This window comes from Mercenaria mercenaria, chromosome 1 (assembly GCF_021730395.1).
Source record: "Mercenaria mercenaria strain notata chromosome 1, MADL_Memer_1, whole genome shotgun sequence".
Lineage (NCBI taxonomy): Eukaryota > Metazoa > Mollusca > Bivalvia > Venerida > Veneridae > Mercenaria > Mercenaria mercenaria.
In genome coordinates this window covers 58,452,480-58,468,216 of record NC_069361.1, presented here as the reverse complement: position 1 = coordinate 58,468,216, position 15,737 = coordinate 58,452,480, and the positions used below count along the sequence as shown (strand labels likewise).

Genomic DNA, 15,737 nt, shown 5'->3' with positions numbered 1-15,737 from the left:
AGTACATTTTGAGTGAACACCCCTTCGAATGATAAATGGTATTGCCCAAATTAAATGATGAACCTGTCCATTTTAGAAACTTAGCGTGCTAAGGGTTAAAAGGTCAGAAACACAATATGCATAGGATGTGACAAGCTATATATATGTTTAAAGCAGGCAGGCAACATGCAAAAAAATTCAAGTATTTAATACTTTCTACAACATAATATTATAACATACAACATGGAGGCTTTAATAAAGAAAGTGGGAATAAAATGCTTCAAATTGGGAAAATAACTTGTCTGATTTATCTAGACTGTGTTGTGAATCTACATTTGCCTGAAACAACAATTTTTTTTAACCCAGTGGCACTTTTTACAAAATAAAATTTTTTGTGTTTTTTTTTTTTCATTTTATTATTTTTTTTTTCCGATGCTAACATTTTCCTACTTTATTTTTATTTTTATTCCCTCCTCCTTATGCTCATTTTTGGAAAATCTCCCGTAACCCAAGTTATTAAAAAACTCTGGCCTTACTGGTATATGACATTAAAATTGATAGACCGAAACTTGACTTTATTCTATCTTATAAAACATCCCAACATCAAGTACACTGCGGAGTCATCTGTTGCTTTCACAGCACTGGATTTCCAACACATGTGATCACTCTTTGTCCGTCATCTACGTTAGTATTAGTTGTTGTACTAGTCAGCCTGTTCGTCCATCCGTCTGACAACAAAGCAAGTGTTCAAATTAAATCATTAACAGAGGAACCGCACCAGGCATTGCGTCTTACACGATATTTTTCTGGGCTCAACTGAGATCAGCGCATCTAGGTGCAGTAATAACTGGTATCTGGTTTTTGTGATCAACTCGCATCTGTGACTGAATTTATATTGTTGTTGCGGGAAACGGGCCAAGAGTCAACACTACCCATGTTATCCTTATCTACCTGTGCGGCTCGCAACAATAAGATCGTTGAGTTCCAGCAGTACGTCATCAAACAGAGAAAACTCCATGAATATGACACCAGCCAGCTAGGAAACGCCAACCAGACACCACTAATGTTCGACCTGCCTGCCAACACCACGATCTCTGCAACTGGATCAAAATCCGTCTCCATAACCACGGGGAACGAGAAGAAGCGGTTTACCGTCATGACTGTGCACAGCCGATGGTGGAAAGCTGCCTCCATACGTCATCTTTAAGAGAAAAGCTCTGCCAATAGGGGTCAAGTGGCCAAACAGAGTCATAGTCAGGGCTCAGGAGAAGAGGTGGATGGACCAAGGCTTGGTGTTAGACTGGGTGAAGACAGAGTGGCAACAGCATCATGGTGCTCTGACAAAGAAATCGCTACTGGTGTTGGGTGCATTTCAGGCCCACACATCTTCTGAAGTGAAGACAATCCTAAAAGATGGAAAAACAGACCTTGCCATCATCCTCTTGGGCATGACTTCGATCCTGCAACCACTAGATGTGAGCATAAACAAACCCATGAAAGTACTACTCAAGGGCAGATGGAACAACTGGTACATGAATGGTAACCACAACTTCACGGCTTGCGGGAGAATGCGGAAGCCAGAACTAGAGGAAATTTGTGCCTGGATCGTCGATGCCTGGAACGAACTCGACCCTTCAATCATTGTCTGCGCATTCAAGAAATGTTGCATCAGCAACAACATGGATGGTACAGAAGATGACATTCTGTGGGAGGAATACGTCAAGGAAAGAAAGGGTACTGAAATCGCCGACTAGGGGGACCAATACAATGATTACTACATCGACGCAGCGACTACGGGCATGACTGAAGACGATATCCGCTGATTTTTTGACAGCGACAACGATGAAAGCGACTTCCAAGGTTTTTAGACATGCCAGTCCATAAATTGGACACCAAATGTCCTTTTCATGACAAACACGGGCCCTTCTGGGGTCCACAAATACTTTAGAAAGAATTTGTCTCTCAGATATTGTCACTGTTGTCTGTAACCAATTATGCAGCAGTTGCGCTTTTCATGAGAAATAGTTTTTACGCATGCTGCTAATGGCCGATTTCGAGTTTGTAAACAACGTTTTCCGACTGATTTTCAGAGCGTATTATATTCCAGTGTAAGCTTTTTTCCCAAGATTTTTATACTAGATCAGGGGTGCGTAATATACACGCTAGCGTAGTATATTCGAGTTTTTACGGTAAATTGATGACACCTTCAGAGCTCTCCACAAGCCCTGGTGGCCGGCGATTTCGCCGGCTAGCCGGCTACTTTTCTCAAACTGAACAAAAAAATGAACTTCAAAATGTTAAATAATAACCCGAAATTAATTGTTGAATGAAATCATAAACAAACCGCTACCATTATGGGCCTACCATTACTTTATACATGTGTATTCCAACAGTTAAACTACGTTATTTTTGTATGCTGACGTCATATGGTTGTTGGTTTCCCAAGTCAGTGAATTGCGCAGGATCTTAGCACGTCTATTTTTAATCAGTCTCACCACGTGACGAGCACTGACGAATAGTCTAGCAATATGAGCGGGCACCTGTAGGTTTTCCCGGTTCCTTTATTTATCCGATCCAATGCATCCATACACAATCTTTGCAAAATTAAATAGCAATCCTGTACTGTAAGTAACTAAGTAGAATTGATTAATTATGTCTCCCCCAGGAGACATATTGTTTTTGCCCTGTCCGTCCGTCCATCCGTTCGTACGTCACACTTCATTTCCGAGCAATAACTGGAGAACCATTTGACCTAGAACCTTCAAACTTCATAGGGTTGTATGGCTGCTGGTGTAGACGACCCCTATTGTTTTTGGGGTCACTCTATCAAAGGTCAAGGTCACAGGGGCCTGAACATTGAAAACCATTTCCGATCAATAACTAGAGAACCACTTGACCCAGAATGTTGAAACTTCATAGGATGATTGGTCATGAACAGTAGATGACCCCTATTGATTTTGGAGTCACTCCGTCAGAGGTCAAGGTCACAGGGGCCTGAACATTGAAAACCATTTCCGATCAAAAACTAGAGAATCACTAGACCCAGAATGTTGAAACTTCATAGGATGATTGTTCATAAAGAGTAGATGACCCCTATTAATTTTGGGGTCACTCCGTCAAAGGTCAAGGTCACAGGGGCCTGAACATTGAAAACCATTTCTGATCAATAACTTGACTACCTCTTGAGTCTTGACCCAGAATGTTGAAACTTCATAGGATGATTGTACAGGCACAGTAAATGACCCTATCGATTTTGGTCACAGGGGCCTGAACATTTCCGGTCAGTAACTTGAGAACCACTTGACCCAGAATGTTGAAACTTCATAGGATGTTTGAACATGCAGAGTAGATGGCCTCTATGGATTTTGGGGTCATTCTGTTAAAGGTCAAGGTCTCAGGAGCCTGAACATGGAAAACAATTTCCGATCAATAACTTGAGAACCACTTGACCCAGAATGTTGAAACTTCATAGGATGATTGAACATGCAGAGTAGATGACCCTTAGTGATTTTGAGGTCAGTCTATTAAAGGTCAAGGTCACAGGGGCCTGGTAATGTGAAATAATTTCTGGAAAATAACTTTAGAACCACTTGACCTAGAATGTTGAAACTTAATAGGATGATTGGACATGCAGAGTAGATGACCCCTATTGATTTTGAGGTCACTTGATGAAAGGTCAAGGTCACAGGAGCCTGAGAACCACTAGGCCAAGAGTGTTAAAATTTAGCTGGATGACTGGACATGCCAAGTAGATGATTCCTATTGCAGCCAACCATCAGTGTCTCTGACTTTCGCTCCTGACCCCTATTGACTTCTTGCCTATAGGACTTTGCATTGGGGGAGACATGCGCTTTTTTACAAAAGCAATTTCTAGTTAAACATTTGTTTTCTGTTAAATTGATCTTGACTAAGGGAATTATTTGCTTCTTATTAACATCCTTAACTTTTTGCCAGAAATATTTTTTTAGCATTCCTCACCAGAAACTCAAAGGCACATGGTGAGCTTTTGTGACCGCTCAATGTCAGTCATCAGTTGTCCGTTGTCCGTCCGTCAACATTTTCTAAAAAAATTGTCTTCTTGAAAACCACTGGGCAGACACCACACTTCACGGGAATGATCCTTGGGTGGTCCCCTTTCAAATTTGTTCAAAGAATTTAATTTCATGCAGAACTCTGGTTGCCATGGCAACCGAAACGAAAAACTTTAAAAATCTTCTTGTTCAAAACCACAAGGCGTAGAGCCTTGATATATGGCATGTAACATCATCTTATGGTCCTCTATCAAGATTGTTCAGATTGTGCCCCTGGGGTGAAAAGAGGCCCTGCCTCGGAGGTCACAAATTTTATGTAGATTTATATAGGGAAAACTTTAAAAATCTTCTTGTCTAAAACCACATGACCTAGGCCTTTGATATTTTGTATGTAGCATTGCCTTGTAGTCCTCTACCAAAATTGTTCAAATTATGCCCCTGGGGTGTGGGGTGGGGGGGAGTTTTGCGAACTGAATTTCATTCACCATGAATATGACCTACTGACTTTCTTAATATTTTAGCATCAGTTTGACATTTGAAACATGTAGCTCATATTTCTCAGGTGAGTGATCCAGGGTCATCATGACCCTCTTGTTACTTAGAATTTTAGGTTAATTTTGATGCATTTTCACTGATACCTATGTTATTACAGAAGGGATTTGATTTAAACTTAAAAAAGATGTAGCACATCATCACCCACATCATATGACACAAGGGTCATAACTCGGCACCAGTTTTTCATGAAATATGTCCCCTTTTAAGCTCACCTTAGTACAAAGTGCTCATGGTGAGGTATTGTGATCACGCTGTGTCTGGCGTCAGTCATGCGTGCGTCTATCCGTCAAGTTGTCCATATGTCGTCAACAATTGTGTTTAAACAATATCTCCTCCAAAATGACAAAATGGATTTTAAAGAAACTTGGCCATGATGTTCTTTGTTTGGTCCTCTACCAAAGTTGTTCAAACGGTTCTGCTTGGTTGCACATAGAGGCTGCCAGAGCTAAAATCAGAAAAAACTTCAAACAACATCTCCTTCTAAACCAATGGTTCGATTTTTAGCTCACCTGAGCAATGCTCATGGTGAGCTACTGTGCTCGTACTGTGTCCGTCATGTGTCCGTGCGTTGTCAACAATTGTGTTTAAAAGACATCTCCTCAAAAACCACTGAATGGATTTTAATGAAACTTGTCATAGATGTTCCTTGAATGGTCCTCTACCAAAGTTTTTCAAACAGTTCCGCTTGGTTGCACATAGGGGCTGCCAGAGCTAAAAATGTAAAATTCTTAGAATGACATCTCCTAGATTGATGGTCTGATTTTGAAATAATTTCACACAAATGGTCCTCATGTCCCAGAGGGCGTTGTCACTTTTCCCTATATGTATATAATGGAAACTTTAAAAATCTTCTTGTGTGAATCTACTGGCCCAATTTTAGAATAATTTTACACAAATGGTCCTTGGGTGAACCTCTACCAAGATTGCTCAGATTATTTTGATTTGTCAAAAAACATGGCCGCCAGAGGGCATGGTCACTTTTCCCTGTATGTATATAGTGGAAACTTTAAAAATCATCTTGTGTGAAACTGCTAACCGAATTTTAAAATAATTTTACACAAATGGTTCTTGTGTGACTCTCTACCAAGATCATTCAAATTATTTCAATTTGTCAAAAGACATGGCTGCGTAGGGGGCGTGGTCACTTTTCCCCACTATGTATACAATACTTGTCCAAATTATTGCCCTAAGGTCAAAAGATGGCCACACTCGTGTCTGACATGTACTTACTATAGGCTTTTATTAGCTCATCTGAGCCAAAGGCTCAGGGTGAGCTATTGTGATCGCTCACTGTCCGGCATCCGTCCATCCGGCCATACTTTCCCTTAAACAACATCTCCTCCTAAACCACCAGTTCAATTTTGATAAAACATCACAAGAATGATCCTTGGATGGCCCCCTTTCAAAATAGATTAAAGAATTGAATTCCACACAGAACTCTGGTTGCCATGGCAACGGAAAGGAAAAACTTTAAAAATCTTCTTGTCCAAAACCACGGAGCCTAGGGCTTTGATATTTGGTGTGTAGCTTCATATAATGGTCCTCTACCAAGATTGTTCAAATGATCCTCCTAGGGTCAAATATGACCCCGCCCTGGGGGTCACTTGGTGGTCACATGGTTTACATTTAGCTCAGTAGGTAGAGCGTTGGTCTACGGATCGCGGGGTCATGAGTTTGATCCTCGGGCGGGGCGTATGTTCTCTGTGACTATTTGATAATAGACATTGTGTCTGGAATCATTAGTCCTCCACCTCTGATTCATGTGGTGAAGTTGGCAGTAACTTGCGGAGAGCAGGTTTGTACTGGTACAGAATCCAGGAACACTGGTTAGGTTAACTGCCCTCCATTACATGACTGAAATACTGTTGAAAAACGGCGTTTAACCCAAAACAAACAAACAAACAAACACATGGTTTACATAGACTTATATAGGGAAAAACTTTAAAAATCTTCTTGTCTAAAACCACAAAACCTAGGGCTTTGATATTTGTAATATAGCATCATCTAGTGGTTCTCTATCAAGTTTGATCAAATTATCCCCCTAGGGTCAAATATTGCTCCGCCCCAGCGGTCACATGGTTTATATAGACTTATATAGGGAAAAACTTTAAAAATCTTCTTGTCCATATCCTACAAGATTCAAATTTGGACCACATAAATAGTTTTGAGTGGCAAGATGAACCTTGGCATGAGTTGACCTTGATCTTGACTTAGTGACCTACTTTCACATTTCTCAAGCTACAGCCTTCAAATTTGGACCACATACATAGTTTTGTGTACCAAAATGAACTTTGACCTTGATCTTGACCTAGTGACCTACTTTCACATTTGTGTACTACATCCTTCAAATTTGGACCACATGCGTAGGTTAAAATGACCTTGACATTGACCTTGTGACCTTCTTTCACATTTTTGAAGGTACAGGCTTCAAATTTGGACCACATGTATAGTTTTGTGTTCCGAAATTAAATTTGACCTTGATTTTATTCTAGTGACCTACTTCCACATTTTTGAAGGTACAGGCTTCAAATTTGGACCACATGCATTGTTTTGTGTACCGAAATGAACTTTGACCTTGATCTTTACTTAGTGACCTACTTTCACATTTCTGTAGCTACAAGCCTTCAAATTTGGACCACATACATAGGTTTGTGTACCAAAATAAACTTTGACCTTGACATTGACCTAGTGACCTACTTTCACATTTTTAGCCCACCATCATCAGATGGTGGGCTATTAAAATCACTCTGCGTCCGTGGTCCGTCCGTCCGAGCTCACATTTGCATACTTAGGTGGCTATAAGAACAATAGGTAACTGTACTTTTTCTTTGATGTCATTCATTCCGTAAGGCTTTTATGTGGCTATTTTTCTTTTACATGGCTAAAAGAACAATAGAGAGAACAAAAGAGTAGCCACATAAGTATCCATATGTAGGAACGTCCGTCCGTCCGTCCGTTAACAATTTCTCATTATCGCATCTCCTCAGAAACTACTGGGGGGGATTTTGACCAAACTTTGTCAGAATGATGTATTGATACCCTAGTTGTGTCCCCCTGAAAATCAGACTGGTTCAACAATTTATGAGTGAGTTATGGCCCTTTGTTTATTTCTATAATTTATATAGATTTATATAGGGAAAAAACTTTGAAAACCTTCTTGTCCAAAACCACAGAGCCTAGGGCTTTGATATTTGGTATGAAGCATCATCTAGTGGTCCTCTACCAAGATGGTTCAAATTATTTCTCTGGGGTCAAATATGGCCCCGCCCTGGGGGTCACATGGTTTATATAGACTTATATAGGGAAAAACTTTGAATAACCTCTTGTCCAAAACCACAGGGCCTAGGGCTTTGATATTTTGTATGTGACATCATCTAGTGGTCTTCAACTAAGATTGTTCAAATTATAGCCCTAGGGTCAAATATGGCCCCGCCCTGGGGGTCATATGCTTTACATAGACTTATATAGGGAAAAACTTTGAAAATCTTCGGGTCCAAACCACAAAGCCTAAGGCTTTGATACTTGTAATGTAGCATCATCTAGTGGTTCTCTACCAAGTTTGTTCAAATTATCCTCCTAGGGTTGAATATGGCCACGCCCCGGGGGTCACATGTTTCATATAGACTTATATAGGGAAAAGCTTTTAAAATGTTCATGTCAGTAACTACAACATTTGAACTTGGACCACATGTATATTTTTGAGTGGCAAGATGAACCTTGACATGAGTTGACCTTGATTTTGACCTAGTGACCTACTTTCACATTTCTGTAGCTACAGCCTTCAAATTTGGACCACATGCATAATTTTGTGCACTGGAAAAAACTTTGACCTTTATTTTGACCTAGTGACCTACTTTCACATTTTCGAAGGTACAGGCATCGAATTTGGACCATATGCATAGTTTCGTGTTTCAAAATGAAATTTGACATTGATTTTGACCTAGTGACCTACTTTAACATTTCTCAAGCTACAGCCTTCAAATTTGGACAACATGCATAGTTTTGTGTACCGAAAAAATCTTTGACCTTGACATTGACCTAGTGACCTACTTTCTTATTTTTGAAGGTACAGGCTTCAAATTTGGACCACATGCATGGTTTTGTATTCTGAAATAAAATTTGACCTTGATTTTGACCTAGTGACCTACTTTTACATTTCTCAAGCTACAGCCTTCAAATTTGGACCACTTGCATAGTTTTGTGTACTGAAATGACCTTTGACCTTTACATTGACCTAGTGACCTACTTTCACATTTCTAAGGGAAAGGGTTCAAATTTGGACCACATGCATAGTTTTGTATTCCGAAATAAAATTTGACCTTGATTTTGACCTAGTGACCTACTTTTACATTTCTCAAGCTTCAGCCTTCAAATTTGGACCACATGCATAGTTTTGTGTACCGAAACAAACTTTGACTTTTACATTGACCTAGTGACCTACTTTTACATTTTTGAAGGTACAGGCTTCAAATTTGGACCACATGCATAGTTTTGTATTCCGAAGTAAAATTTGACCTTGATTTTGACCTAATGACCTACTTTTACATTTCTCAAGCTACAGCCTTCAGATTTGGACCACTTGCATAGTTTTGTGTACTGAAATGAACTTTGACCTTAAGATTGACCTAGTGACCTTCTTTCACATTTCTGTAGGTACAGGCTTCAAATTTAGGACCACATGCATAGTTTTGTGTACCGAAACAAACTTTGACCTTGACATTGACCTAGTGACCTACTTTCACATTTTTGAAGGTACAGGATTCAAATTTGGACCACATGCATAGATTTGTGTTGTGTACGGAAATGAAATTTAACCTTGAGCTAGTCAATAAGTCTTGAAATTTGGCACATTGGTGGGCGCCAAGATCACTCTGTGATCTCTTGTTTGAAGGTACAGGCTTCAAATTTGGACTACATGCATCTTCTTCTCTGAATCAATAATAGCTAGAGCCTTGATTTTTGGCGTATGATATCAGAGTTGTACTGTCTAACTATTGCCCTAGGCTAAAGAATATGTGTGATGGCTAACATAGAAGAAACCTATCAATACTTGTACCATTACGTTAAACAAGTACACTTTAAGTCTTATACACAAATGAGCGCTTTACGGTCAATGACCCTCTTTTTTAAGATACAGCCTTGAAATTTGGATGACGTGTACAGTTTTGCATACTGATCTTAAAACTGACTTTCGGTGACCATAAATATGACCTACTGACCTACTTTCTTAACATTTTAGCATCAGTTTGACATTTGAAAATATGTAGCTCATATTACTCATGTGAGCAATCCAGGGTCATCATGACCCTCTTGTTTAGGATTAACTTCCCTTTGTTGTTACTATAAATAACTTATATTATAACTTTTTTATAATTGGCCAAACAATACTGGTGCTAGTGTAAAGAAATTTGCTATGACGGGCATATATTGTGACATTCTGGCACTCCTGTTTATATTTATAGATGTTATGAAACAATCAACAACTGGAGGTTTTTGTAAATGCAAATTTTAATCCCAAGTGTTTTCTTATAACATACAGTCAAACTTTGATGGCATGAACTCGAGGGTCCCATGGGAATTAGTTTGAGTTTTCCATTGTTCAAGCCGTCCAAATGGCGGCCATTTTAAATTTGGGAATTCGAGGGCATGATGTTTTACAAACCTTACATTGTAATATATTGTCATATTGCACCTAAATATGTGTATGATATGATGATAAATAAAATACAAACGCTGAAATATTCTTTTTATTATTTATTTTCAAACATGACATAGATACGGAAAAAAAAACACAGATAAAACACTAATATAATTTATAAGGATTAGGTGAAAGACAGCATCAAATAGAAAGACATGAATAACAAACCGTTATGAATCATATAGTCCAATACAAATATTATCAAATAGAAACACGTTAAAACACAATTAAAACACAAACAATTAATTCACGGACATATACACAGGAATATTTAAGAACAGTACTAAATGACGTCACATGATGACATAGGCTATAAATAGACACATTATATTAATAAATCCAACATTATAAATAAACAGTAAAAATATTTTAAATAACTTACCATTCTCATATTGTTTTGGACCAAATTTAGCGTAACTCTTGACTTTTTTATCCAGCCAGAGAGCATGTGTTCGGAACATCAAACATTTTAGCAATTTCTGTTTTTAATTTCAGACATTTTTCACATTCAGTGATGGCGTTATATTTTGCTTCTAAAGTTTTTGGATCTAATTTTCGTTTTGTTCCTTGCTTTCCAGTAGCCGAATTAACTATCCCCCCATTTTCGCGTCCTTTACTAAGTTGTTCAGCCATGCTAAAGCAGTATGAAAGTGGACATCGGATCTCCCGTTTTTATGCAGAAAAAAAATAAAGACAGACATTGCTCAATCATTTTAAATAATTTTATTCATATTAATCAAAGCCCATTAAAACATTGCAGTGAACAAGTCACTGTTTAATTTGTTTGTCTTATACCAACGTTAATTACATAAGCGTGAGAAAATTACGCACACGCTGGTTAAAGGGGAAGTTTAGCGAACGTCAGGCATAGGTGTAAAAAACTTTTTAAACACAAGCCATTCCGACAACAAATTGTCTGTTCGACTGAATAGGTGTAAATATCTCTGTAACTGAGCCGAGGGGACCACCAAATGAGTTCCAGAGTTCGGAGTTCGAGCGATCCGAGGTAGAACGATATAGAATAAGGAAGGAATAAATTCAGGATCAAGTGATCCCGGGTGTTCGAAAGATCGAGTTCGAGCCATTGAAGTTTGACTGTATCGTATGTAGAGTACAATATTGTTTATATATCATTGACAGATATCAGTTCATTATGTTATACTGCAGTAGAGAAAATAAGGTGCCTTCCAGTAGGGGACTTTGTATTGCATGGCAATTGTACTGGTATAGAATCCAGGAACACTGGTTAGGTTAACTGCCCGCCGTTACATGACTGAAATACTGTTGAAAAACGGCGTTAAACCCAAAACAAACAAATATTTCATTCTCTTGTCTTTACTGTTTTGTGCATATGTATGTTATTTATTGAGTGACATGTATTGCAGTTGTTACCTTTCCTTTTTTTTCCAGACTGCAGATCCACTTATAACCAATATAGATCCAGAAAATTTTATTATGTACAGATTGTATAGAGATGCTACACGGTACCAAGATGGGGAACATATAAAGGTATACACTAAATGAACAAACTGTAGTTTTAGTCAACTACAAGAGTTTTGTCTTGACACAGGCCATTCAGTATCCAGTGTTTGGGTTTGCCACTATTCAAGAGCTATGAAAGCATCAACTATGATTATACTCCAACCAAACATGTTTGTGGGGATGGGGGGCTGTATAGGAGTCAGTTTTGTCGCGTCACGTCACATCCGATCCCATCCCGTCTCGAAATCAATATCTCAGTTATTACCAAATGGATTTGATTCAAACTTAAAGTAGATGTTCCACCTTACCACCCACATCATGTGACACAAGGTGCATAACTCTGACACCAATTTTTCATGAATTATGCCCCCTTTTACTTAGAATTTAAGGTACATTTTGATGCATTTTCACTATATCTCAGTTATTACTAAATGGATTTGATTCAAACTTAGAACAGATGTTCCACCTTATCACCCACATCATATGACACAAGGTGCATAACTCTGACACGAATTATGCCCCCTTTTTGTTTAGAATTATACTTGTATAGTATTTTGATACACTTTATCTGTACCTCTCTTATTATTTGATATTTTTTACCCAGACTCAAGCTATTGTGCAATATTCATCCACTATTGGAGTCATTAAACACTCAGTGACAGTTCTTGACAGATTGAAATGTTTTTGGTACACAGGTGTGACGTCATAAAATATAGGTAAAGTTTGACTTTTGTCTACAAACCACCAATTTTTAGCTCACCAGTCACAGAGTGACAAGGTGAGCTTTTGTGATCGCGCGGCATCCGTCGTCCATGCGTGCGTGCGGAAACTTTTGCTTGTGACCAATCTAGAGGTCACATTTTTCATGGGATCTTTATGAAAGTTGGTCAGAATGTTTATCTTGATGATATCTAGGTAAAATTAGAAACTGGGTCAAATGCGGTCAAAAACTAGGTCAGTTGGTCAAATAATAGAAAAACCTTGTGACCTCTGTAGAGGCCATATTTTTCATGGGATCTGTATGAAAATTGGTCTGAATATTCATCTTGATGATATCTAGGTCAAGTTTGAGACTGGGTCACGTGCAGTCAAAAACTAGGTCAGTAGGTCTAAAAATTGAAAAACCTTGTGACCTCTCTAGAGGCCATATTTGTCAATGGATCTTTATGAAAATTGATCAGAATGTTAACCTTGATGATATCTAGTTCAAGTTTAAAATTGGGTCACATGCTGTCAAGTACTAGGTCATTAGGTCAAATAATAGAAAAACATTGTGACCTCTCTAGAGGCCATCTTTTTCATGAGATCTTCATGAAAATTGGTGAGTATGTTCACCTTGATGATATCTAGATCAAGTTCAAAACTGGGTCATGTGCGGTCAAAAACTAGGTCAGTAGGTCTAGAAATAGAAAAACCTTGTGACCTCTCTGGAGGCCATATTTTTCATGAGATCTTCATGAAAATTGGTGAGAATGTTCACCTTGATGATATCTAGGTCAATTTCAAAACTGGGTCACATGCCTTCAAAAACTAGGTCATTAGGTCAAATAATAAAAAAAACCTTGTGACCTCTCTAGAGGCCATATTTTTCAATGGATCTTCATGAAAATAGGTTAGAATTTTTATGTTGATGATATCTAGATCATGTTCAAAACTGGGTCACATGAGCTCAAAAACTAGGTCACTATGTCAAATAATAGAAAAAAACGACGTCATACTCAAAACTGGGTCATGTTGGGACAGGTGAGCTATTCAGGACCATCATGGTCCTCTTCTATATGTAGTTATGGCCCCTTTCCAACTTAAAATTTGTCGAACTCATGGTTGCTGGACATTAACTCATGAAAGGCTTGACAGATTTAGATAAATTTTGGTACACAGGTGTAACATCATAAAATACAGGTCAAGTTAGATTTAAATTGCACCTTCTTGTGGCCATGGGTATCTTATGGTTGCCATTCTTCTTTGACAAGACCGTATTGTGGGGGTATTCGTCACTGCTCTGACAGTTCTAGTTTGTTTTCCTTCCTTCAAAAACAATATTTTTGAGTCGGCTAATGGCTGAAAGCCTTTTGACGAATCCTTGCTGTTCAGCGATTCTCTAAATGGACCGAATAACACGTGAAGAGATGTAGTTCCATTAGATTTCTCAAACTTCAAACAGTTCACTGCATGAATGAAGTTAAGTTGTGTCAATTCCCTTTGCTATAACCAATATACGATGTAATTTGTCATATTTATGACTTGTAATTGTGCAATCCTCGAATGTAACTCATTAAGTATATATGTGCATTTTAAGAATTGCGCAGGCTTACAAAGCTTGGGTAACATCCAGCGAAAGACAAAAAATAGTTCCACAGGGCTCCAGATAAGATGCATATTATTAAGATGCGTAAATTACGTATAATGCAAATTTATACGCATGTCTTATAATTTCTAAGCATATAAAAACGTATATAAAATTACAGAAACGCACACAATGCTTTTTTAAAAACAAAATCTGAATCGTCTGGATGCGTTAGGTAACATAGCCGATCAGCCTTAATTCTCCCACATTGAACGTAAACACACATCGTATGATTTCTATAAACTTTGCGTGAGTTGGATTTTGCAGTCAGTAAACGGATAAATTATCGGAAGAAGAAGCTTTTACTGGTTTGTTTAGTTACTACTGATATTAAAAATGATTTTAATTCTTATGTTTCGAGAAATAAACAAATCGGCGAAACATTAAATTGTATTTTCTTGTAGTTTTTGAAAGCGAAAGTAGATCGTCTATGTTTGGCTGCTTTCACGAAACGAAACAACTTTCTTATGAAAAGATTTAAATAAGAGGTAATTTAACTGTAAACTTCAATGTCAGATTCTGCTAATTGCTGCTAAATGTCTTTGTATCATCACAATTTGTAAAATATATTGTTGAAACTGGAGAAAAGTGTAATCGTATCCGGATATAATATTTTGTGTAAATATCGAGCTGTGTTATGAAATTTTAAGAAAAAAACTAAAAACAAACTGAAACTGGTAGACTATACTGTCAGTACATCAATCATTAGCCGACTCAGGCCCTTCAGGCCTTTGATTCTCATTTTGAGAATATTTTTAGCTCACCAATGCTCAGGTGAGTTTTTGTGATCGCTCGATGTCTGTCTGTCTGTCAACATCTAGCTTGTGTATGCGATACAGGCTGTATTTTTAGCTTGACTATTCAAAGAATAACTAGCTATTCTACTCATCCTGGCGTCGGCGTCGGCTTCACACCTTGGTTAAGTTTTTGCATGCAAGTACATACAGCTATCATTTAAAGGCATATAGCTTTGAAACTTATTTATTCTTTTTCAAGGTCAATTACCAACCTCACTGGGTCAAGTTCCATAACTCTAACATGTATTTTGAGTAAATTATGCCCCCTTTTGGACTTAGAAAATCCTGGTTAAAGTTTTACATGCAAGTTACTATCTCCAAAACTAATGCAGATATTGAATTGAAACTTCACATGTGTCTCCGGGGTTATAAAACTAGTTGATAGCACCAAGTCCCATAACTCTGACCTTCATTTTGGCCAAATTATGCCCTCTTTTGGACTTAGAAAATTTTGGTTAAAGTTTTGCGTGCAAGTACATACAGTTATTATTAAAAGGCATATAGATTTGAAACTTATTTTTTCTTTTTCTAGATCAATTACCTACCTCACTGGGTAAAGTCCCATAACTCTGACATGTATTTTGGCCAAATTATGCCCCCTTTTGGACTTAGAAAATTCTGGTTAAAGTTTTGCGTGCAAGTACATACAGCTATTACTAAAAGGCATATAGCTTTTAAACTTATGTTTTCTTTTTCTAGATCAATTACCTACCTTACTGGGTGAAGTCCCATAACTCTGACATGTATTTTGAGCAAATTATGCCCCCTTTTGGACTTAGAAAATCCTGGTTAAAGTTTTACATGCAGGTTACTATCTCCAAAACTAATGCAGATATTAAATTGAAACT

At 37.9% G+C, this 15,737-nt stretch overlaps 1 protein-coding gene across 3 annotated transcripts in view; it reads left to right on the top strand.

Annotated features, from left to right (window-relative positions):
- The window catches only part of LOC123536435 (mitochondrial import inner membrane translocase subunit TIM50-C-like), a 164,039-nt gene that overhangs the window by 73,926 nt on the left and 74,376 nt on the right, over positions 1-15,737 (top strand). For all 3 annotated transcript variants that reach the window (XM_045319631.2, XM_045319638.2, XM_053548913.1), the window contains one exon: positions 11,674-11,772. In XM_045319631.2, the coding sequence (XP_045175566.2) occupies positions 11,674-11,772 (99 nt within the window). The remainder of the gene's footprint in view (positions 1-11,673; positions 11,773-15,737) is intronic.